The sequence below is a fragment of the Megascapheus bottae genome, chromosome 7, assembly GCF_031878675.1.
Source record: "Megascapheus bottae isolate mThoBot1 chromosome 7, mThoBot2.hap1, whole genome shotgun sequence".
Lineage (NCBI taxonomy): Eukaryota > Metazoa > Chordata > Mammalia > Rodentia > Geomyidae > Megascapheus > Megascapheus bottae.
Genome location: NC_143515.1, coordinates 49,664,184 through 49,691,301, shown reverse-complemented (window position 1 = coordinate 49,691,301; position 27,118 = coordinate 49,664,184). Strand labels below are relative to the sequence as shown.

At 36.8% G+C, this 27,118-nt stretch overlaps 1 protein-coding gene across 21 annotated transcripts in view; it reads right to left on the bottom strand.

The window, feature by feature from the left end:
- Nrxn1 (neurexin 1) overlaps positions 1 to 27,118 on the bottom strand; it is a 997,953-nt gene that overhangs the window by 532,880 nt on the left and 437,955 nt on the right. For all 21 annotated transcript variants that reach the window (XM_090336957.1, XM_090336958.1, XM_090336944.1 and 18 more), the window contains 3 exons: positions 15,899 to 16,021; positions 12,107 to 12,488; positions 10,421 to 10,611 (listed from right to left, as the gene is read on the bottom strand). In XM_090336957.1, the coding sequence (XP_090193083.1) occupies positions 10,421 to 10,611; positions 12,107 to 12,488; positions 15,899 to 16,021 (696 nt within the window). The remainder of the gene's footprint in view (positions 1 to 10,420; positions 10,612 to 12,106; positions 12,489 to 15,898; positions 16,022 to 27,118) is intronic.

The window sequence follows — 27,118 nt, the reverse complement described above, 5'->3', positions numbered from 1 at the left end:
CAAAACTTGTGAACATCTAGAGTCTGCCAGCTACAGAGGTCTAGGTTGGTTATATCTGAAAAACTATAATCGTGTTTAGTATTAATCTTGCTCCCATTTTCAAATGGGCAGAACAAGAAACTCAAGAAAAATGTCAAATCAAGAAACAACACCTCCCACCTCCCCCACCCAATGTAAACAGCCAATGGAACAGTCACTGGCAAACCTAGAGGAGAGTCTTCCAAGTGCTGTACAAATGCAATTGATAAACATCATTAATGAAAAATGTGAAAATATAAAGAAAGAGATAAGGGAGGAAGCCATAGCTGAACAAGAGGAAACCATAAACAAGGTGATAAGTAAAAAAGAAGAAGCCATAAAGGAGGCCATAATAAAGGCTGTTCAAAGAAAGATGGATGAATTCATAGAATCCACAAATAAAAAGGTGACCGAACTCCAGCAAATGTTCAAAGAAAATAAAGCTACTGAGCTAACCACTCAAATGGAAATCAAGGAGCTAAAGAAATCCATACATGATCTAAAAGAAGAGATGCAAGGCATCAAAAATGAGCAATTAGTAGCAAGGGAGATGAAAAATAAAGTAGATAGCTTTGATAGCAGGTTAGACAATGCAGAGGAGAGAATTTCCGGGGCTGAAGATAATTTAGTTATTATAGAGAAAGAACAGAAAATGAGTCAATCCAAATCTAGGAAAAATGAGAGAGCGCTTCAGGAGGTCCAAGATACAATTAGGAAGCCTAATTTAAGGCTAATTGGTATTGAGGAGGGTCTGGAGAAAGAGGTCAATGGAATTGGAAATATACTTCAAGGAATCATCTCAGAGAATTTCCCAAATATCCAGAAGGGCAGACCCATTCAGATACAAGAAGCTTTTAGAACCCCAAACAGACCTGACCAGAAAAGAACATCTCACCGCCACATCGTAATCCGAACTGGATCAGTAGAAACCAAACAAAGGATCCTAAAGGCAGCCAGGGAAAAGGGTTCAGTAACCTATAAAAGAAAACCAATCAGAATAACCCCAGATTACTCAGCAGAGACCATGCAAGCAAGAAGTGACTGGAAGCATATATGTCATGCCCTTAAGTCAAATAACTACCAACCAAGAATCCTGTACCCAGCTAAGCTCTCATTCATAACTGAGGGAACAATAAAAACATTCCATTCCGGGGAAAAGCTGCAACAATATGTCGCAACAAAACCAACACTACAGAGAATTCTGAAAGATGTTCTATCCATAGAAAACCAAAATAAATGCAATATAGGGAAAGAAATGGCACCTAAACAGCATACCACCTAAGGACCACAAGAACTGTCAAGACACAGGCCCAAATAAAAGCTTTTAAAAATGGTAGGACCTAATAAATATCTCTCAATCCTAACTCTCAATATCAATGGACTCAACTCTCCAATTAAACGGCATAGGCTGTCTAGATGGATCAAAAAGCAAGAGCCATCGTTCTGCTGTCTTCAAGAGACACATCTTACCCCAAAAGACAAGCATCTTTTGAAAGTGACAGGTTGGAATAAACTCTATCAAGCTAACGGCCCCCATAAACAGGCTGGAGTTGCCATCCTCATATCAGATAAAATAGACTTCAAACCAAAATTAGTAAGAAAAGACAAAGAAGGTTACTACATACTACTAAAGGGATCTTTCCTCCAGGAAGACATAACGATCCTAAATATTTACACACCCAATCCCGGAGCTCCAAACTTCATCAAGCAAACTTTACTTACACTGAAACCATACATAGATCGAAATACAGTGATTGTCGGTGACTTTAACACACCACTTTCACCTATGGACAGATCAACAAGGCAAAAACTCAACAGAGAAACCTTAGAACTGAACAACTATATAGACCAACTAGATCTAACAGACATCTGCAGAATATTCCACCCAGCAACGACACAATATACGTTTTTCTCAGCAGCACATGGAACATTTTCCAAAATAGATCACATGTTAGGCCATAAAACAAACCTGGACAGATTCAGAAACACAGAAATTATTCCATGCACACTCTCAGACCACAAAGGCATCAAACTGGAACTGAACACACAGCTCCACCAACGAAAACCCTGTAACTCATGGAGACTGAACAACACATTGTTGAATCACCAATGGGTCATCGAAGAGATCAGAACAGAAATCCAACAGTTTATGAAATGTAACAGTAAGGAGCACACAAACTACCAACTCTTTTGGGACACAGCAAAGGCAGTACTCAGAGGAAAATTTATAGCGCTGAGTGCCTACAACAACAAGTTGGAAAAATTGCAAACCAACAAGTTAATGTCTCACCTTAAGCTCCTGGAAAAAGAGCAACACACCAACCCTAATCCCAGTAGAAGAAAGCAAATAATTAAAATCAAAGCAGAATTAAATGATTTGGAATCCAAAAAAACTATAGAAAGAATCAACAAAACAAGGAGTTGGTTCTTTGAAAGAATTAACAAAATTGACAAGAACTTAGCAAATCTTACCAAAAAAAGAAGAGAGCATATCGAAATAAACAAAATCGCAGATGAAAATGGTAATATCACGACAGAAATTACCAAGATCCAGAATATCATGAGGGAATACTTCTCAAACCTTTATGCCAACAAATTTGAGAATCTAGATGAAATGAATGAATTCCTAGCCAACATTAACATACCCACACTGAACCAAGAAGAACTAAGCCAACTCAACAGGCCTATTTCAAGCTCTGAAATACAAATGGCAATTAGAGAACTTCCACCTAAGAAAAGCCCAGGGCCAGATGGATTCACAGCTGAATTCTATAAGGTCTTCAAAGCAGAGCTCACACCAATACTCCTCAAGCTCTTCAACAAAATTGAAAATGAAGGTTCCTTACCAAACTCATTCTATGAAGCCAGTATAACCCTCATCCCCAAACCAGACAGAGATTCATCAAAGAAAGAGAACTATAGACCTATATCTTTGATGAACATCGATGCAAAACTTCTCAACAAAATACTGGCCAACCATCTACAACAACTCATCAAAAAAATTATACACTATGATCAAACTGGATTCATCACAGGGAGGCAAAGCTGGTTCAACATACGCAAATCAATTAATATAATTCAACACATCAACAGGAGCAAGGACAAAAATCACATGATTGTCTCAATAGACGAGGAAAAGGCATTTGACAAGATCCAACACCCCTTTATGTTAAAAGCTCTGGAGAAACTAGGAATCCATGGAACATTACTCAATGTAATAAAGGCTGTGTATGAGAAACCCACTGCTAGTATTACACTTAATGGTGAAAATCTAAAGCCATTCCCTCTAAAATCGGGAACGAGACAAGGATGCCCACTCTCTCCACTACTCTTTAACATAGTACTAGAATTCCTAGCCAGTGCAATAAGGCAAGAAGCAAGCATAAAGGGGATCCAAGTAGGGAAAGAGGAAATAAAACTATCCCTCTTGGCAGATGACATGATTCTGTATTTAAAGAATCCTATAGACTCTACTCCCAAGCTCCTTGAGCTGATTCAAAGCTTTGGAAGAGTAGCAGGCTATAAAATCAACCCTCCAAAATCAACTGCCTTCCTTTATGCCAACAGTGAGAGGAATGAGGCAATAATCAGGAAAGAAACTCCTTTCACAATAGCCTCAAAGAAAATAAAGTACCTAGGAATTAGCTTAACTAAGAATGTAAAGGACCTTTTTGATGAAAACTTTAAAACCCTAAAAAAGGAAATTAAAGCAGAACTAAGGAAATGGAAAAACCTCCCATGCTCCTGGATTGGAAGAATCAACATTGTGAAAATGACAATCTTGCCAAGAGCTATCTACAAATTCAATGCAATACCCATCAACATCCCAATGTCATTCTTTAAAGAAATAGAAGAGGCAATCCAAAATTTCATATGGAATAATAAAAGACCCCGTATAGCAAAAACACTTCTTAGCAGAAAGAACAGCGCTGGAGGAATTTCAATTCCAAACTTTAGACTCTATTACAGAGCTATAATTCTCAAAACAGCTTGGTACTGGCACAGGAACAAGCCTGAAGACCAATGGAATAGAACTGAGGACCCAGATATTAAACCACAGACCTATGGCCACCTAATCTTTGACAAGGGAGCCAAAAAAATAGAATGGAAGAAAGACAGCCTCTTCAACAAGTTGTGCTGGCAGAACTGGTTAAGCACCTGCAGAAAACTAAAGCTGGATCCTTCTTTGTCACCTTGCACTAGAATTAACTCCAAATGGATCAAAGACCTGGAGGTAAAAGCTGACACACTGAAAACTCTACAGGAAGGAATAGGAGATACACTAGGCCTCCTTGGCACAGGTTGAAACTTTCTTAATAAAGACCAAGAATCACAACAAATCAGAGAAAGGCTGGATAAGTGGGACTGCATTAAACTGCAGAGCTTTTGTATGGCAAAGGACATAGCTAGTAAACTAATCAGGAAGCCTACAGAGTGGGAGAAGGTCTTCACCAACCAAACAACGGACAAAGGCCTCATATCTAAAATACATCAACAACTCAAAAAATTGAATCACTCCAAAACTAACCTCCAAAGTAACAACCATCCCATTAAAAAATGGGCCAAAGACTTAAAGAGAGTCTTCTCTGAAGAAGAAACAAAAATGGCCTATAGACACATGAAGAAACGCTCGACATCTCTGGTCATAAAAGAAATGCAAATCAAAACAACTCTAAGATTCCACCTCACTCCAGCTAGAATGGCCAAGATCAGGAAAACGAATGACAACAGATGCTGGAGGGGATGTGGCCAGGAGGGATCACTACTACACTGTTGGTGGGAGTGCAAACTCGTTCAACCACTATGGAAAGCAGTGTGGCAGTGCCTCAAAAGGCTAAACATAGAACTCCCCTATGACCCAGCAATTCCACTACTTGGCATTCACCCAACCACCCAGAAACAAGGACATACTAAACCCACTAGCACAACAATGTTCATTGCAGCACTATTCACCATAGCAAAGATATGGAACCAACCTAGATGTCCCTCAGTTGATGAGTGGATCAACAAGTTGTGGTATTTGTACACAATGGAATTCTATGCTGCTGTCAGAAAGAATGACATCGCCCCATTTGTTAGGAAATGGAAAGACTTAGAAAAAATCATATTAAGTGAAGTAAGTCAGACTCAAAGGAACTTAGGCTCAATGGTTTCCCTCATTCGTCATAATCAGTAGAAACCTTGGGCTCTACTAGCAGAGATTTGCAATAGAGCAAAATCTTGATACATAAGGACATATAATGTGAAGCTAATTGAAAGGACCTCCAGGATAGTGAAACAAAAGCCATATAATGAATGATTGTTGTCCTTAATGTACCATGTTGTCTCTCATCTCCTTTGCTGTCCCTTGGTTAGCTCATATTGGTATAGTATCTCACTTTGTTATCTGATATATTGAACTTATTTGTATTTGGATATTTGAAATTTGATAGGGAAGGGGGAAAAACCAAGACGGGTGGGGGGGGGGTGGGGGGGGGGAAACGGGTACCAAGACATGTGAAAGGGTATCAATGTATGTGAATTAATGCACCTTGTATCTGGCAAATATCATGTAACCCTTTTACTAATTACAATAAAAAATACATCAAAATTACCTAAAGATAATAAAATATTTGAAGTAAAAAGTTGTCCATAAAAAGGTTAATGAATTGTAATAATTAGTACACATCCAGGACTCTCCTAGCAGAGGATTACAATAGTGAAAAACCTAGGTACATAAGGTCACATAGGATGAGACTAATTGAAAGGATCTCTAGGATATGGAAACAAGAGCTTTATCTTGGGTGATTGTTGTTCTTAATGTACTGTGTTATTTCTCTTCTCTTTTGTTGCCCATTGGTTAATCTCATATTGTTACTGTATCTGACTTTGTTACCTGGTATATTATATATAGGTTTGTTTGTTTATTTGAAATAGGAAAGGGAAGGGTGTAAAGCAAGATGATTAGGTGGGGTGGGGGAGGGAAATGGGGACAAAAATATGAGAAGAGGTATCAGTGTGTGAGAGGTAATGCACCTACTACTTGGCGAATGTAACTGTAACCCCTCTATACAATACCTCGACAATAAGAAATAAAATAAAAGGGAAAAAAAAAGGTGAGGGAATGGATTTAGGAGCAGAGCTATCAGCTCAAACTTCTCAATCTCTGGGTGGCCTCGTTTCTCAGTGGCTGAGCTGGTTCTTCCCAATACATCCTTTGAGTGCCACTGCTCACACTGCAGTGATGTTGGCAAATCCCATTCCTTTACAAGTAAGAAATGTGCTGAAAAGAGATTATCCAACAGGACCCCTCTTTTATTTTTACTGTCATGTCCTGCTCAAAGGCCAAGTTCAAAATCAAACATTTCTCTGAACATTCCGTACTTGAAAACACGGCAAGTATCTCCAGATGTTCTATGGACTGAACATACAAAGTACAGGAATGTTTAAACTTGATTAGAATTTCCGAAATGAATTGGGTCAACTGAACTACAGTAAATATATATAGATATAGATATAATTCTAATGGAGATCAGAAAGGGTAAGAAATGAGAGTATATGTCCTATAACATTTAACAGTGGACAAGGTACCTAGCTGTATGATGGATCTGTCTGTAATTTAAAAAAAGACCAAAATCTGTTTGGGATCTGTTTGAAAAATCCTTGTCATTTGTTTCTGATCTAGGAACCCTTTGGTGACATAAGATCTGGATGATAGGAAGTAAGCTACAGGCTGATACCAAAGGCCTGATGTGAAGAAGGTTAAGGATGACACAGATAGAGAGAAGGAAAAGGGATAGGATTGTGAGGGAGCACAAGATTGAAAGCCCTGGGAGGAAAAGAATTGTGGGGGGTGGGGGGAGAGAACATAAAAGTGGGAGTCAGGACAAAGTATTATCTGGGTTAGATCTGGAATGACTCACTTTATGTCGTTTGTACCAAGTGGCCACCTGAGGGCACTCTGCCCTGCACACCCCGGAACCTAGATGTTCACCCCATCAAGGAAAACGAGTCTCCATTCTCTGAAGGACTAAGTTAGGTTAATATCCTGAAGAAGTGGACATATGGAAGATGAGGACCCAGAAACAATTCTCTCTTTCTGTTTTTGTTCTTGAACTCCATCAATGGATAAGCAAGACTGACCTCAATTCAAAACTCTGGGTAATTGCCAGGCTTCCATATAATAGCCTTATTTAAATCTATTTAGTATTTAGCAGGGACTCCTTTAAGTGTTTGATCCTTCACGCATAACAAACATACAAACGCTGCCAAATAGAGGAACAGGAGAAGCAGCCCAAAGAGGGATGACATCCACCCCTTATCTCTCTGAAAGGGGGCAGGACTCAGAAGTTCTATAAATGAATAGAGAGCTATGGCAGGGAATCACTCCCGAAAACATTCAAGTCTCCCCCTCCCCTTCTTTCATTGTCTGGTGCAGCTTGCACATAATAGCCAGACTGAGCGCACACATCTGGGAAATAAAGATGAAAGCAAAGCCGGATCCGCAGGGAGAGAGATATACTCCACCCCTGGGAACCTGAGGATAATTTAAACAAGGTCATGTCACCTGCAGGGGATTCCGCCCCTCCCAGAAAGCAGATCAGAGGCTCCTGTCCATTTCTACCCATCTCCCACGGACCCCGGCTTTCAAAAGGTCTTACACTGCGGTTCTGTCTCTAAAGCGAAGCAGAGCCAGCCACAGACAAAAGTAGGCATTACAGCAGAGGCTAAATGTGGGATGTTAGATGTCTGGAAACAAAAGAAAATTGGCTTCCCAGAGCCAAGAAGTAGGTTGATGTCAGAGCCGCACCAGCCACCATCGTTTATGGCCCAATGCTGCCCTCTAGTGCTTTTACAAGGTATAGTAACGTGAGGGAGGAGAAAAAAAAATCCTGAATCAGCTGATCCATGAGATGTCAGCAGAGGACTGGTGACAAAGAAAGTTAAAACTCCAACACCAGACTCCAGTATAAATGTGAAAGGGCTTCTGGAGTTTGGCCCAGCCAAACTGTGTCAGGACTGTCACCTGCAGGATGTTTAAGATCAGTGAATGTCTCCCAAACCAGAAACATCTAGCATTCCAGAACATTTCTTTCACGACTGCCTCTGTTGGCCCAAGATGGGATCCAGAAATCTACGTTTCACAAACACCACCACATAGATCTAATGTGTTGAGTTGATATGGCTTCCCCTTCGAGAAGAACAAAGGTTATTCCTTAAGGATATAGCTCACAGGAAAAATAAACATAATAGTAAACCATTGGCTCAAACAGAGCCATACTTTAAAAAAAAAATTCTGCCTTTAGAATGCCTCAAGTCTATGTGACAAACATGCATGTTCACTGATGAAGGGTTCATGTAGAAAACTTCATGCTTTTATATATATATATGTATATAGATATAGATATAGATATATATTCATGTGGGCTTCCAGATGGAGGAAAGGATAACACCCAGCCACTTCTACTTCAGATGCCCATCTTAGACAAGAGGACTTCCTGCTGCGTCCTGCTTCAAGGTCCCAACATGATTCTAGTCTTTTCCGTATTGTAGGCAATCCTTGAACACCAGCCTGGTCCATTGGACTGAGGTTTTTCATGACTTCTGCCTCCAGCTCTGCTAGGTAATAGAGTACAAAGCCAATGCTCAGCAAGCACTCTTCTTTTGTCTGGTGCTTCCAGCCACACAACCAAGGGATCCCAGGATGGGAGACAGATGTCCTGTCACAGGTAACATATCCTTGTTTCTTACATACGCTCCTCCCCCGCCTGGCTTGTGGATGGATCTTATAACACTAAGCCTGTATGAGTTTATTGTTCTCATAGAACTGGATCTTTGATTTAATTTTTGGATCTTCTTCTCACAGTTGAGCCTAGTTTGATCAGTCTGGAAGCATTTGGGATCTCCACAAGGTTTAAGAGAATCACCCTGAATAAAGAATCTGATTGTCCATCCAGGAAAATTTAAATGGTGGGTGTCCAATACCTTGATATTATACTATACTATGGTGTTCATAAAAGTCACAGTTTAATTATTTCTAACATGGAAACAACTTTTTTTAGTATATATTTTTAGAGGTAGAGCGTATTCAGATTTGGAGGGACCAAAGATGTGTAAAGCTACACTCCTACTCACCTACTCTGTCCACAAACAGCATTATTATGCTCCTTTCTAGTTGGCATAAAATGTGAGTGGATAGTAAACCTCTCAGAAGACAGTGCTCAAATATCCAGAGACATGTAACCTAGTGCCTTGCATTGTTTTGTCTGTGTTCTCAGCCTTTGGGGCTGTGTGTGTCTCATACTTCCACAATGGTACTGCAGCTCTCCAGAGAAGTAGGTGAATATTCCTTGAGATATCTCCCACATGGACATTTCATTGTGTTGCTTGGCCAATGCATTAAATTCCATAGTTCTACCCTTTACCTTGATGATGGTACGAATGAAGATGTAATTCATTCACTTCAGTCTGAGAGAAGATAAAGAATGACCCCTGCCTTGGTAAACAGTATTTCCCTTCAATTTTGAGGATTTGGTTTTCTTTGAAGTTAACAAGAGGATCACAATAAAAGAAGGGAGAGAGACATAGTCATATATTGAATGTGCTAGGCCCAACACATACGAACACACACACACACACGCACACATACACACTAATGTTCCAGGATTGTAAATATATTCTGCAACTGTAGAAAGTACACCATTCTCTCCCCTTTCACCTTAGTTAGAAGGACTATTTTCTCTGATTTCCCTTCTCTGTTTCCTAACTCCTTTTAATATTTCAATTTGGAATCAAAAGGAAGGGATCTGTCAATATTCAACCAATAGCTCTTCCCAAGCAAACTATGCCTATAATAATACTCATTCACATGAATCAATGAAGAGGAAAAACATCAGTTTAGTTTTCCTGAACAGCTGGTCAAAGCAGCCTTTCTCCTAGTACAATGAGGATGAAATTTACTACTGGAGACATAGGGGAGGAGCCAGGCTCAGAACTCCTATTGGTAAAACACTCTGGAAATATATGGAAACCTTATGAATAAAGGAAAATAAATAAGTTTTACAAGAAGCTCATTCTACATCTACTAGTTTTACATGAGTAAAAATCTAGGAAGATTTAAGAAACTTGCAAGTATCTACTTTACAGTATCAAGACAGAGTACATTTTCTCACCTGTTAAATTTTAGTCACGTATCCCTTTTTCAGCATTGTACTTTCTGAGCAGCTATTAAAAATACATATGTTCTGGCTACATTCAAGAGAGAACAGAAGGCTATGTGTTGTATTATTAAATATGTGCTAGAAATGAGATACCAGTGAGCTCTGGTGGAAGATCCATACACATGTCCCTAAGCAAAAGATTTTCCACTAGCGTGGAGACCATGTGATGTGTTGCCGAGGACTCAGGCTAAGCAAGTACTTACTCTTGAGGTCTAGGTTCCTGGCTCCTGCAGTGATTTGCGTGGTGATTTTTGTATCAATCTTTACGGTATGGAGATTGCTGGTGTCCCTTGAAATCATCACATTGTGCCATTGATTGTCATTGAGTGGTTTGTTTGAGCTCCCTTTGATGAGATTAGCACCATTGCCCAAGTCAAACACATAATGTAAGTACCTGGCAAGTAAAGGAGACGGGGGAAAGGGTCATTGGTGTGTGAAATTCAAATGGATCCACACTAGATGCTACAAACAGTGATTTTTCTTTTTCTGTTTCAGGTGATTTCCTCTTTGTGAGGAGTTCTGAATGTGAGTTGAGGAATACCTTATTGCTGCCACAGAAGGTACGGCCTTTCACTATGGGTGTCTTTTCTACCATGCCACCACTCCATTTTTTTTTTTTTGCTAAAGATGCTGAAATGACAATCTTCGACCTCCCCTCTCTCTCTTTAATAGAAGATATGTAAATATGTGTACTTATTTTTTATAACCTAGCTCCAGTGCCTATTGCTGGACTCCAATGCCTTCCAAACTTTCCAAAGCCTTTCCTGAACTTTTTCACTAATCATTTTAGGGAGTTATGGTAGTTTTCTGTTAGACTTACAGATTCACTTGTACCTCATAGGGTTTGTGAGGGGATATGAGATATGCACATATCACCTAGGTCACTAGCCTACTGTAAATACACAGTGTAATTCAGTGAAAGAATGAATAAATGTAAGAGAGGTGGGGGGGAGAAAGAGACATTAGCTGCTGAAGAGCTAAGATCTCAAGATCATTGTTTGAAGCCAATGGGAACAGGAAGACTGATCACCAATTAACTACTGAAGAAGCTGAAAATGGAGCTCTAGCTCAGATGGGAGTGCACTAGCTTTGATTAAAAATGTTCAGGGGCAGTGCTTAGGCCTTGAGTTCAAGCCACAGGAGAGGCAAAACAAAAAACAAATCAACAAACAAAAAAAAAAACCTCATCAATTTTCCCATCATATTCTCAGACATTTCATTAAAAATTATTTCCAAATTATTAATTGGATTATGAGATAGAATTAAACTTGATTGTAGTGGAATTTCATGAATTGTAGGTAACCTGATTATTTGAATTGTTATTTATTTTAGTATGGACTGGCTTTCAAACTTGGAGAAATTCCTTTGCAGAATTTCATTGTATCCATTATGCATAATCAGGAAACGCACAATGGTAGCAGGAGTTTTGTGGGATGCCTAACAGCATTAGAACTTGAGGTTGTTAATGCTACTTCATATGAGGTAATGTAGATACTGCACTGTATCTGTATTTGCTTAACATATTGAATAAGTGTTATAAATGAGTACATTATTTGTGTTCCTTCTACTTTAATCTTTCCCCTTCTGAGCCAATAATGTGTGTTTTAAGATAGATATTTTTGGAAATAGAAGTCCAGATTATTTCTTTTTTATAAGTTTTAAACCTAGCAACTGAAAGTGAAAGGAAAGGAGGTAAACACACTTCAGGGAGAAGGATCCCAAAGAGAAAACCACAAGGAACACTTGCTTGTTTGATTGATTGATAGATTTTTTTTTTGTTGGTGTTAAAGCTTGAACTCAGGGCCTGGGTGCTGTTTCTTTGCTTTTTAAAATTCTATCACGTGAGTCTTTTGTTTTACTTACTTATCATTGATCATACATACACTTACCCTTTCACTAATTCAACCACAATAAAGTCATTTCCATCCCCACTGTTATACAGAATTAGTCCATCTAGGGAAGTTGTCTTGAACTGGAAAAAGAGATGCATAGAAGTGTAGGCTTGCAATGTAGCTAAGGCAACATAGCTGGATTTGGTCTTGAAGGTGACAGGGTCTGCTATGATGTTCCTGAAGCCAAATCTGGCATTGAGCTCACAGTAATCTATGTCACCATTTTTACACAAGTCAATATAGGCCATTCCATTGAATGTCAGACTCTGTAAGTGTCCAATGAAGTTGGAGGGGACAGAAGAAAGATATCGTCGTTCTGTGATTATGCCAGTTTCTATGTTATGGAATTCCAGCCTTGTATGGTCACCGGCCATTTGGCCTAAAAGAAGAGATAATAGAGTGTTATTGGATAGAGCTGAAGGATACTTTCAAGATTAGACCTCATTAGTAATAGTACATTGTATAACAAACCCAAGAGCACATATGTATTATATATAATAAGACCACCTAGGTGATGCTAAATGATACTATACAATAAGATATATCATTTACATATTATCAAATTTATAATAACTCAGAATTTACTTCTGGTTCAATTTTTAGTCTTAGCAAAAGTCAAACTAATGACACAGTTAGATAATTTCTTTTTGTAAAGTGAAATAAATAGAAAGAGAGGAGCCAAAGACAGGAAGGGAAGGGAGGGAAAGAAAGACAGAAAGATAGAGCAGACATTGGGAAATGGTTATCCTAAAGAATTTCATTAGAAATGGATACAATTCATCGTCATCGGCTGACGCATTTGTTTATATTCTTTCAGGAATAAAATAGTTCTAACATATTTCAAATAACCAAGAGAGCTATTTTGGAGTGTTCTTTGAGTGACTAACCATACAAATATGTTTGACAGAATATTTGTTCTTTTTCACTATCACTTCCCTCTGTTGACTAATGCCCATAGTGTTTACATGATCTAGTCCTCCAAACACATTAGAAAGTAGAATCTCTGAACGCCTTTTGTTTTGGATAACCAATCTGAGCAACGGATTCCACTTTAAAGTAGTCATGGTGTTGAGAGTATCAGAACAATTCACCTGTATTACCTCCACATCAGAACTTTAAACATCCTAGTGGGAAACTAAGTTGTAGATTTCTTAGTGTTTAACTTTTTGACTTGGGCCGCTATCCTGACATGTTTGTCTGCCACCCTCATTCCATTTCTGCCTTCAGGATGATGTTGGAGTTAAATAAAACAAAGAGGTGAATTTGTTTTCTAAATGGGAAAGCACAATACAAATAAGAGATTCTTCTTGTTCATGCTTGGGGCTCCACATCTTATTCTTGTCTAATTTCACTGTTGTTTCCTGTGTGCTGCAGACTCAAAAGGTCATGTAAATTGCAATCAAGTTCCTCCAGTCAATTTCTTGGCTAGATGACCTGCCCAATTTGGCATAATTGGAAAATTTATCAAATTTATCCTGTCCTGTCACCCATGATATTAATGGAAGTATGAATTTAGGCCAATCTAAAAAGAAGCCACTGAGAAAAATCACTGAATGAATCATCTTTCTAGATGCAGTGGACATTGAACACCTACCTATGGTGAATCTTGCCTTCAACCATTTTGACAGGCTTGCATCTATTTAATCAAAATAGTAAAATATTGCACGGTGTCTTTAAGAATTGCTTGCAAGGGGGCAGGAGTTTGGCCTAGTGGTAGAGTGCTTGCCTAGCATGCACAAAGACCCAAGTTCGATTCCTTGGTACTACATACATAGAAAAGCTGGAAGTGGTGCTGTGGCTCAAGTGGTAGAGCTCTACCCTTGCGAAAGCCCAAGGACAGTGCTCAGGCCCTGAGCTCAAGCCAAGTAAACTGTAAAAAGGGTGCTTATTGTTGTGTAATAAATGCAGGTTATACAATTCAATGACATGAATACTTCTACATTTACTGGTGTAAAATATAATGCCCTGCACTATACTTAACTCCACTTGATTTTCAAGTATTCTTTATCAGCTTTTAATCCTTTATAATGTCACTCAATTCAACCTTGCATGTCTTCTTTTGAACATTGTTTTGCTTTGATTTTCTTTATACACTTTTTGACACAAAGAAACACAGTCAAAAATATCACTATAAATAATTATTCCATCTCTGCCCCTTCCAGCTCAATGCCTTTGACGGTGATTGTCTGACACAAAATGCTACTATGTTCTTAGCATTTCTAGTTTCTAATGTGACATCATTTCTCTTTTCTCCTTTAGTTCTCCAATAACTTCCCTACTGTTCTGTGAGTTTCAACTATATTGGTAAGAAATAAAATCAATCTTTAATAATTTCCAAAAATAACGTTCTACAGGCAGCAGCAGAAACAGCATTAAATTAGCAATATACATGGAAGAATTTGAAAAGAACATGAAAAAAACACTTGCAATTAGATGGCTTGTGCTGATTTAAAAGAACTGTATTATTGGAATATTAATTCCATAGACTCCACTTGAATCCTAACATTGATGAATAACCAATAGTAAGAAAGTATCCAGAAGAGTTTCTTTCTAATGTTTGAGATTTTATGGAAGATCTTGGTAGCTCCAAAATAAAGAACAACATTTTATTTTTAGGACTAAGAACTTCAGTGACAAAATTAACACCTAATATCTGTTTCTTTAAAAAACAGAATATATTTTATAAACACAATTTATTTATAATTTTTTATGTATAATAAAAGAAGGTCCTAAAATAATGTTGAAACAACCATGGCCTATTTATTTGAAAATTAAAAAAAGACAGGTGCTAAGTTGAAAGGCCTATTTTTCTCTAATAAATATATGAATCACCAATACATATCAATTACTTCAAGAATGTAATTGGAGATACTCTTAGCTTATGTTGGGAAATGAGCACCAAATAGAAATTATTCACTAAGTAAACTCTGAATATTTCACTTTGAAATTATTTGTCATTTAGGATTTACTAGAGTTTAATTTTCATCAGTAATGTGGTTACTACTGTGTTATATATATATATATGTGTGTGTGTATGATACATAATATATGTAATATGTATTATATGAAGTACAATATGTGTATTGTAGTATAACAGGTATGTATATATGTAATGTATCTGTTTCATATATAATAAATAAATGAAGAATTTTGAAGGAGGAAATTTTATGAAGAGTGATTTTTTTTGGTTCAGTTTCAAATGTACTATGAACTATAGAGTTTGAGTGTACAGAGGATTTACGATTTGTAAACTACCTTCAATCAGTAAAATACCAAACCAATATTAACTTCTGATATGAAACAACCACGATAGCGTGGTCTGAAAATTCAAACGTTAGCTTGGCACTAGTAGCTCCATGCTTCTAATCCCCATTTATTAGTGCCTAATAGGAAAGGGCAATTCACCTGACCAAATGCTATTATATCTACCAATTGACTTAGACAATAAAAACCTGCTTCTGCTCATCAGCTAAATTATAAGAAACAAAGATAAGAAGAAATGAATAATTAAGCAATGACTCCAATATGGTAGGAGACATATTCATCAAGTCACAAAATCAAAATTTACTGTAATTTCTTCTCAAGTTGTTAACAGAAAAAGAACATGAAATTTAAAGAAATGTTTAGTTGGGAAGAAATACTTAACAGGCTGCTAAATAAATGAGATTTTTTTAACTAGGAAAATAAAGTGGACTGTGTGCATGAGTTGCAAGTTGCAGATCAGTCTCGATTTAAAAAGTCACCTGAAAGAAAAGAGAAAATCTGACATAATGGTGCTCTGGTATTTACCTGTCATGGCCTGTTGATCATCGACTGTTAACTTTAAACTTTTTCCTCGACGAACCACACGTACTGTGTGCCATTCATTATCATTGAGGTTATAGCCAGCAAAAAGGGTCTCAGGACCTTTGCCTGTAGAATATGCCAAACAGTCATTATGGACAATCAGAATCAGTCAAGCAAATGAACCTCACAGAAAGAAAGAGGAAGACAAAGATAAGGGAAAGAAGAGAGATGAAAGAGAGAGTGGAGGGTGAGAGCAGGAGAGGGGGAAGAAGAGAGGGGAGGGAGGGAGGGAGGGAGAGAGAGAGTGAGAGAGAGAGAGTGAGAGAGAGAGAGGCTGGATCAATTTTCAAGCCCATTAGAGTCTTATCAAGCAAGGAAAATGGCAAGTTAACAAACACTCAGGTATGACAATTTCAGAATCTTTTCTGGATTGATCTAACACAAGTGAATTAACCTGTTGTCATAAATAGGCACAGTCAATATAGGATCTGGAAACCCTCGAAATTTACACACCCAGTTATTTTAAAGAAATTGTGGAATTTCTTACACTTATTTTCCTTATGAATGAACTGGTTAACAGTCCTATGACTTCTGAGACATCTGACAGATCATTACAACTCTGGTTTCAGTGGGTATGATAATTGGCCGATTACACTTGAAAGAAGCTTTATATTTTGTTTGTGATAGCAGATCCTCAGTCTCACATTTTTTACCTCCAATACTCACCAACTTTTTAAGTTCACAGGACAATACAAACAAAACCTAGGTATAATGAATTGACTTATATGCTGTTACTCTCTACAGGTGTGTATGTAGATAGAAGCTCCCTGAAAGTGGAAAAAATGGACAAACCTGAAGCAGAGAAATTAAAATCCAACTACTGAGTGAGGGGGGGGGGAAGTGATATTACCTAAAAGTACTGGGTAATAAACAAAATAAAAACAAAAACAAAACAAAAATGAAGAAAGAAAGACAAGAGCAGAGTGTAGCCAAAGTAGAAAAGGACTTCCAGGGGCCAGGATCTGGGCCTAGTGGTAGAGTGCTTAGCTAGCATGCATGAAGACCTGGGTTCGATTCTACATACATAGAAAAAGCCACAAATGGTGCTGTGACGCAAGTGGTAGAGCTCTAGCCTTGAGAAAACTCAAAGACAGTGCCTAGGCCCTGAGTTCAAGTCCCAGGAATGGCAAAAAGAAAAAAAGAAAAAGAAGGGACTTCCAGTGAAACTATCAAAACTAACCAAATAGAATTTAAATAAGACTTAAACGTCTCATTTTGGGAAATTGTTTAGTGCCAATGACTAAAATTAAAAAGGGGCCTAATTGGAATAATTTGATAATAATTCTAGTATGCCTGGATTCTTTACTAAATGCTTTATTACTCCACCCTTGTCATTTAGAAAAATGTGATAAATGCTTTTTAGGTGGTGAGATTTTCCCTATTTTGTTTTTCAAATACAGAAACCTGCTGCTATGTTAAGATAATGAAGTGCCTAGACATTACTGAAATGCATGGCTTTCTGCAAATAAAGGGTTAGGACTGGGAATTGTATTGTTAATCAAACTCTACCAGCACAGGCAACTGATATCTAAAAATCCAGTGGGGGGGGGGGGAAGGAAAAACAAAAGAAGACAAAGAAAAAATTAAGTCAGAGAAGCCAGCAGAAGAAAATCTCAAACTCTTCTCTTCTCTCACTTGGAATTATCATTTGCTTTCAGAACAAGCTCTCATCACATCTTGATTTCTTTCTTGAGCTATTGGTAATGCTTAGAAGGCCTTTCTTCCTCACTAGGTGTGTCTCTTGAGGTTAAAATAAGTCAGTGATCTAAGCTAAAGTTTGCAGAGTGAATTGCCTCTCTTTACAAGGTATCAAACTACCATTAAGATTACAAATCTCTTCTTTTTTTTTAAGGGACACTAAAATTACACATCTTGATAGATAGATATAAAAGTTTTGGGTAGAAAATTTTGAGTGCTTCATCACTAAATGGCTAGAGGAAGCTGGTGAGTTCAGAAACCTTAAAACTGCCATGAGACCAGAATTGCAGAAAGCAAGTTGCTGGATCAAAGCCCCTCTTTTTAGTTTCAGCAATGAAGAAAGGAGTGTCTAAAACTGCTGAAGCTGAGCAGCCCCTGACAGCTGGCTCAGCCCTAGATTTGATCTCTAAAAAGAGAATATATTGTTTTAAAGCTATTTTTACGGGGGAGATTTTTCCCCTTCAAAATACATGCGTTAGAAGCAGCTTTCTGCCTATCCCTTTAATTTTAAATGCATTTTGATAAGGAAAAGCCACATAAGGGTGATATTCTCATTATATCCCATTCTGGGAGCCATCTTGCAGTATAGTCATAATGCTTAATCTATTTCCATACCAACAGGCCCCAAATCTAATTAAAAAATAACCCTTTTGTTCATAAACATCTCTGTGGACTAACTTCAAGCTTCTTCCTTGCATTATTAAAAACAAGAACAGATTGATATTGGAAGGGTAAGTTCTTGAAAATGCGCTGAATAATCGTGATTCAGGATAATGGTGGTAATGTAACATGAAGGGTATCTCAAGATGCAAGGTTGAAGGTTTACAAAGCTAAAACTACTTGTTTCCCGGTCACATAGCTTACAAGGGAGCAGAACTCCCTTGTATGAATGCTCTTTTAGGTCTGATTCGCTCAAAGCCTGCCTTTTTTCCCTTTCAATATTGAGCCTATAGTTATGAGACCCTTCGTAGAAACTTCAGTTCTCAGATTTTCTGTATCAGATCAAATATTGATGTCTTGGTAAAATCTTAGTGATGTCTTTCAGCTTGCTCATGCAGGAACCAAGCTGACAAGACAACCTCTATACAGCCTCCACAGAAGCCTTAATGAAGGAAATCTTATTCACCCTCTACTAGGGAAAAGACAGCCTTGTGCAAACCAGGCAGAGGATATCACAAAGAACCAAATGTGCAATAGCACATCTGCAATTTCCAACTTCCAGAATGAGGAGCAAAAAAAATGTCTATTGTTTAAGCCAGTTACTCTAATGTATTTTGTTTAATAGCCTGGATAGGCTATGAGAGGATACAAAACCTGTAAGACTTTTTAAGGGAGTCCAAAGCTTTGTTGCTGAATGATACCTTTTGTTTTGTAGGGAGTTGTGTCCTATAAGCAATCAGAGACTTGATTCTGACTGGAACCTATTATCTATGCTACAAAGGTATCATTTTCTAATTCAAGAAAGCAGATCAAGAAAGGGTAGGTGAATTGTATGTCTAGGTCAGAGGCAGTAAGGAACAGAGCTACTACAGATTTCTGCAGCTTTCCAGTTCCATTAAAATGTTCTTCCCAAAGAAATTGTTTCAGTTATAACACTGTGTGGGGATGGGGGAGGGGAGAGGAGGGGGGTGATAAATTTCCAGGGGTACTAGTTTGCCAGACTGGGTCAGAATTCAGTTTTGCAGACTAAATGTATCCATGACGAGGACTGTTTAGTGGAAGAGCCTAGGTTTCTACATTACCAATCTAGTAAACTAAATAAAATCTTCCTCCAAGGCTGATGGAGCTTAACTAAACGTGTTTAAGCCTTTTTGTGAGTCTCTGTAAATTCAATTTGAATTTAAATTTTTCGTCTTGGGGAACATAACTCAATATGAAAAATGATTTAATGAGGAAGAGTAGTTTCCAAGCCATATATGGCCCATTGATCCCACTCCTCATTATTTAGATGAGTTATGGGGGGTGTTAGCTGACGCATCTCCATCCTCCCACTGGCAATATAAGGAGAATGCTGATTCTTCTTATATTCACTTGGACCCAATTAACATGTGTCACCTAGTTGTCCAGTCATTCTTTTCTTAGCTGCACCTTTCCGAATTTCTTCTTATTTATAAAATATGGCAGTACCCTTCTAAATACATTTTGAAAGAATCTTTCTGCTTGTGTAGAAGAATCAGCACAGCCCAGAGACAAGTCAATGTTGTGCACTGAATTTTAGAGGCAGGGCTAGAGCTTCCATTCAACTGACAATTCTCCGATATTTTCATGCACAAGGAAAGAAAGCTTAGATTTCGGTTAGCTATAGCAACATACATTCTGTTTGATTGGGTTTGGTTTTGTTCGTGGGCATCTTTAACTTTCCTTTCAACCATCTGTAAATATGTGACAAATTCTTCTCTCCTTTATTGAATTGTTTGAAATCACAATTTTGGCATTTGATGTGACATCAATAATGGATATCGGTTGCATTTAGGATATAGTAAGGTGAAGGACAGTTAGAGAACCTCCGTTTTAGTTTAATGCTTCTATTAACCTAAATGTGGCCTAAAAAATGCTGATGAGTATAACTTACCGCTTTTGGTCTTTAGTTATCTTATCCATGAAATGACTACCATGACATCTATAAACAATTTCAATCTATTTTGACAATATCTACTTCAATTATAAGAATAACCCTTAGTCTCTAAAATTGACAATATATTAGCCTCGTTTTGGTTTCAAATTTAGAAGCTTTCATTAAAAACTGTGATGCGTGTGCATACATATGTATAAAAATAATTTTCTCTCTGCATCAATTCTGCCAGGCATGTTCCCTTGGTGGCTGGGGGTATGTAAGACCCTGTGGGGAGCTAGAAAGAAGGCTTGTCATTGGGACATGCTGGGCAGAGAGAAAAACTCTAGAAACAGAAGAAAACCCATCACAGCATGATGCTTGAGTCATGACTCTTGGCGGTACTTGCTCCTGGCAAGACAGGAAGATATGCTTCACAGGCAGTAATTCTGACACTTGGCTTCACCTGCTACTTGACTTTGCTACTCGTTTCTAGTTTTAAAAATGTTACTTGAAAATAATCTGACTTCTGCTTACAAAATAATCTAAGGATGATAGCTACTTAAACGTTTCTATTTTATCATTCTCAGTTTTTAAAAGTAGGCTATGAGAGTAAACCTTCTTTTAATTTTGTATTTCTCCAGTGAGTCAGCTAGAAAAGTTCATAGCAAATTAAAATTAAACATGTAAATCTCACTTCTAGATTATTGTTTTGTGATGCTCTTAAGAGTATTAGTGGGTAGTATAAACTACATAATTTGCAGGCCCTTTGCAAACTGAAAATTTGGTGCCCCTGTTAAAATAAGAATCTCAGGATACGAGAATAAAGCATTAAACCCAGCACAGGACTCTCTTAAACAAAGGACATTGGGCAATTGCATCAGTGACATCTTGTTGAATCCAGTTCTAATTAGGAGTATAAATTGTGTGTGTGTGTGTGTGTGTGTGTGTGTGTGTGTGTGTGTGTGTGTGTTCATTCTGCAGCATGTTTAGTAAGTTCTGTATTTGGAAAGGTGCAGACAGTGTTTGGATCAAACCTTTTATTTGCCTTCATAGGAAACACAATTGAGTCATCTTCTCCCATACTGTGGGTAGTTAATGACATGGCCCTCTTGGGTATCAGAAAAGCTGTTCCCACCTGCCTTTCTGGTGACGTCTAGTTAGTCATGAACTGCGCTTGGTGACAGACCAGTCACCCTAGGAAATGTAAGCATGAGTGACTGAGCCTTACAACTCTTCCCTCTTCTCTTTCTGCATATTTTCCTTCAAGTTCCTCTCCATTGGGCAAGGAGGCATCCTTGAGAACTAATCAGAATGCCTTTATAATGAACTGTTCATCCTTATTTTTCCCACTAGCAAAGAGATATTTATAGAGGCCCAAGGCAGACACACATCGCCCTATGAAGAAATACCCCTTTCTTAATTAAAATATATGTTGAACAAATATTATAAAGGCTAAGCTATGTCTGCTTTTCAGAAATGAAGATCTATAACAGAAGAATGGCATTTTATAAATATTTTATAGCATTTTTCATATACTGATTATATCATTCAATATCCATTTGCTTAGTTAAATCTCTACTTCTAGCCCCTTCCCTTTTTCAAATTGTATATATTTTGGTCAGGTGCACATAATCTAGTGGATCAGTATCCAGATCCCCAAGTTGCAAGCTGTGTGACCTTGAGCAAGCTACTCACATTCTTTGTCAGTATTCTTATCAATAAAATAATCTAGTAACAGGAAGAATTTATGTTAATTATATTTAATAAATTTTGATTACTTAAAATAATACCAACTATATGGTAAGACCTCCACTATAATAAAAATAGTAAATCATTCTTATACAAACTATTATATTGCCTTGATCATTATCTCTTCTCAATAAATGTTAAAACTCAGAGAAAATACCCTACATCTTCTAGTTCAGTGCCTTGAACATTATATATATTCAGTTGTTAAATGGGTATATACATTGTTAAATTGGCATATATATATTTAGATTTTAGATGATATTTTTATGACTAATGCGATATCTCTTGATAATAAATTAAGCAAAGTAATTGATTACCTTTTAATGCTCTGTCAACTTTTAATGCCTCCATTCACAAAAAAGTATCAAGAGATGGATTCCAATAACATTCCTTTTAAAGTTTAGAAACATGAGACTGGCTAAATTTTACCATTGGAGAACTTGGGTAACTTAGCAAATGACTATTTGAACAACTTTTGTTGCTCCTCACTTGCTTTCAGTAAAAAAAACAAAAACAAAACAACAACAACAAAAAAAAACACTTAAAATATGTATAGAGTAGGTAGCAAAATGACCTATGCCCCGTAAGACAGGAACTATTAAAGTCAAAGAGACTAGATGGTTTAGAAATTGAGCAGTCAAGGTTTCATGAGTAATTATTTAAAAATAAAGAAGAGTTTAAAAGAAACAGTAAAGAGGAGAAAAGGAGAAAAGAAAAGACAAAAGGTGCACTTGATTTGCAAGAAAATCTATCCTTGGAGAGTTGTTGGAATTGTCCTTCTTGGACTTGTGTGTTGCTTTCTTCAATTATAATAACCTCATTCTATTGACCCTAAAGTAAATTCAAACACTATAGATGCCTTACCTTCTTTTCCCTTTCTGCCAAAATATCAAAGGTCTAGGAAGAATAGAAATATTTGGCCTTTGTAGCTTCAATATTGATTGTACCCATTTATGAGAGACCAGGATAAATATTTCTGTTGTAAACACTTTTTTCAATATGCAAAACATATATTTTTAAGAACTAGAATTCACCTTTCAAGTACATAATTACATTTACAACACAGTAAAAATGAGCAAAAATTTAAATACATACATTGCTAAAAAATGTTTCTAAAATGTCTACCTTAAGTCTAATCTAGGTCAACTGTCAAGTTTAAAGACATTATAAAATAATCTAATACAATGAAAATTTTAAAAAATGGACTGTGATTTCATTTTAAGATAAAAAGTTCATTTCCAGGAAATGCTTATCACATAGTAGGATAGCTAGTAGGCATAAAATTAAGTGCTAAAGGGTTAAGTACTTTCAAATAACTACCATAAATTGAGAAATGTTAGATTGTACAGAGAAAAAGTACTAATGTGATCTAACACATAACCAAACTGTCCAAATGATAAAACTCTAAGAGCATATAGATAGTGAACATATGAATATTCACAAATATGCAGCTTGGAGTTAAATAAACAATGATCAGTATGGTCACAAATGCAAAGATTACTCTATTAAAAGCACCATTCCTATGATTTTTAATTGAAACAGCCATAGAATTCATTTTGAGGAGTGCATACTTTTTGCATTTGGGTAAAATTGTTAATTACGCTAACTGCCATAACCAGCTTGAATTCCATGACTCAAAATAAGACCATTTATTCTAGTTTCCTGAAACATAATAGATTTACTTTCTGTTTGCAGTTGTTTTTGGATCAAAATCTGAAATGAATTGCTCACCTTACCTTCAAAAAAGGACTCTTTAAGGTAATGGGCCCACCTAATCTATGTCTGCCAGAAATTAAATTATGAATTTTTCTTTTTGCCAGTACTAGAACTTGAACTCAGGGCCTGTGCACTGTCCTCGGACACTTTTTGCTTCAGGCTAGCAGTGTGCCGCTTAAGCCACAGCACCACCTCTAGTTTTTTCTCTGTATGTAGTACTGAGGAATCAAACCCAAGACTTCATGCATGCTAGGTGAACACTCAGCCATTAGGCTAAGCTTCCGGCTTTTCTTTCCCTTTTTTTTTTTTTTTTTTGCACACTCTACCACTAAGACAAACTCCCAGCCCCTTAAATTATGAATATTTTTAACAGTAAATTATCAGAAAGCACAGAAACTTCTGTAAAATCAGTTTTGACATGCCTCCCCAAATGTGTTAATTCTGTAATATTTGGATTTCTCTTTGCACATAAATTGATATGACTTGATTTGAAGACTATGCCAACTAGGGCAAAGTTTTGTAATGAGCACACTAGATTCTTCCAGAACTTGAATATTCAGCACATAGAGAGTAGACAATGAGAGAGTAGAAACAACAAATAAATACATGCACAGTACAGTCAGTGAATAAAGCCCAGGAGGTAGAAGACACAATTAATAAACAAGAGATATGGAAAAGTAGAAGCTTTAACCAAAGCAGAAGAAAGGAGGCACCAACGAGAGGAGAAACAATAGAGGAATAAAGACAAGATTGGAAGTATTCATAATGACAAACACTGAGTATGTTGCTGAATATTATTGCAGTTCTTGAACCTTCTTGCTCTAATATACCTGAATCTATGTTATGAGTGAAAATATTTTATGCTTACAGCAATGGCTGAATACCTTCATAATAAACCTTCATCAATAAAGTATCCTGGATACCTGTCTGCTTCTTAGGTTCTTATAAATAATGTTACCTAATACACATCATTATAAAATATTGTCAAAACTACTATTTCCTCAAATATTAACTAGTATTTGACTTCAGGATTTATTTTTAGAGAGTAAATAAAAGTAATTAGAAATGTTGAGATCATGTGAAATATCCCCAAAGTATATTTGTTTCAATAGTTGGAAAAAATCTTATTATTACCTGATAAGAGTTATCTACTTGTAAATTTGCTCACAAGAGTATAACCCAGACAAAAAATATGTGGATAAACATGAATTCAGCCTTAATGAATGGAATTAATATATTCTTGTTGAAATGAAAAATATTTTAAAAAAGAAAAGTACTTTTAAATTTAGGAAAACTGATTTTAAAAATGTCAACCACAGTTGTTCTCTGAAGCATAGGATTATTAAATTTAGTACATAGGGCCTGAAATTCATGGACTGGGTACTGTTCCTGGGCTTTTTTTGCTCAAGGTTAGGATTCTACCACTTTGAGCTACAGTGTCACTTCTGATTTCCTGGTGATGAATTAGAGATAAGAATCTCAGGAACTTTCCTGTCTTGCCTGGCCTTAAACTCTGATCCTCATATCTCAGCCTCCTGAATAGCGAGGATTATAGGACATATACTTTTACAGTCACAAGAAAGGAGTGTTTTAGTGAACAAATTAATAACTAATTCTGGTTTCAAGATTATTTCTAAATGCTGTACTTCCTAGAAAAAAAATTCTAGAAAAAAACACCTTAAGTACATAATTCTTCATTCAGTTCTTTCCACTGGGACTGACATAGTTATATTCCATGCTAAAATAAGATTTAAATTGTCCATCAGTTTTTGTTTCAGTAAGTTATTATCTAAAATGCTATAAATTATGCATTTGCTGAGTGTTTTAATAATAGGTCTATAAAGTTGTCTTGTATGTTTAAGCATTTAGCTGTATGTTTTTTGAATAGTAGAGGATAATCTCACATTTGTTTACAGTTTTATTGATCAGATGTTTAAAATTATTTGAAATAATCTATTAAAATTATTTTTCTGCTGGGCATTGGTGGTTCACATCTAGTTTAAAGGCAGGACTCAGCTACAATCAACCACCAAAAAGCTGGAAGTGGCACTGTAGAGCAAGTGACAGAGCACTAGCCTTGAACAAACAAGCCCTGAGCTCAAGCCCCAGATCTAGGGCAATTATTTTATTAGAATAGAATAATCTTTCAAACTTTTGTGAAGCCTTCCATATTTCTTTATTAGTAACGAGTAAATTAATATTCATTAAGACCAAAACACTGCTTTTTGAAGTCCCTGTGATACTGATAATCCTATTTATATGGTCAGATGAATACAAGATACATAATTATAATTCTCATAGTTATTTATTTAAACATATGGATAGATAAAATATACTTCCTTCAAAACTCATTCCATTATTGTTTTAAGACTTCTTGTATCCAAATCACTTTGCTTATTTTAGCAAGTTGTTTTCTATTAGAAACCTGTAGTCTCTCTCTCTGCTTTTATAATCCAGATGCTTTTAAAATTTGGCTAAAGATGATCATTTATAAAAATTCTTACTTTACTTTCCTCTATACATGCCTTCAGCTACCAATAACAATAATGAAGATATTGAACTCTAAATTCCTCTATTCATTTCTTTGCCTATGTTTATTTCTTAAACAATGTGTTCACCAGGCAGGCAGGCAGCATAGCCTCTGAGAATCAATGACTAATAAATACAAGTCAAATGATGGTTCTGGAGAAAGAGGCAGAAGACTCCCTTCTCCAGCTCCCTGCTCTTCGGGCAGCATACATCTCCTGTGCACTGAACATTTGCTTCATGTTAGAAGTTAGCCAGTGCCCCAAAATTCCCTCCTATCTTCATGGGTAGCTTGCCAAACTGCAGCCTGATCAAAGCAATCTAATATGGCTTAAGTGCCACTGCTTGACATTTTGCATTTCTTTATTGCGTTCCATTTTTACCTTCATAGAAAAATTGGTGATAACTAATATCCAGTTGATCTTTTCATTCTGGCAATAAAATGATAATACAAAGATCTTATTATCTACCCTAGACATCCATCAAAGTACATTTTCTAATAACATACTGCTCAGAGTGTTTCTTATCTATCTTCAAGTTCAAAGCGAAGTTAAGTGCTTGCTTGCCTTTAAATTCTGTTTTGTCTCCAATACTTGGATACTGAACTGCAAAAAGAATTTGAACTTCAGCCTCCGATATTTTCTCACATTCCTGTCATCTATAATTGTGTTGTTTCTGCATCTTAGATAAATCATTTTCTCTGAGAAGCCTACAGAATTTTTGTTCATGTAAGCACATGAGATGGAAGGAACCAGGATGCAGGCTATATTGGAAATGGCAACAAAAGAGGAAATGTGGAGAAAAAAGAATGAAGAGCAAGTGGGCAGGAGACAGGGCAAATAGACAGCCATAATTTAACTTAAATGATATGGACACACAAGACAAGTCCCGGTAATCATCAATTTATGGAACCTTTTTTT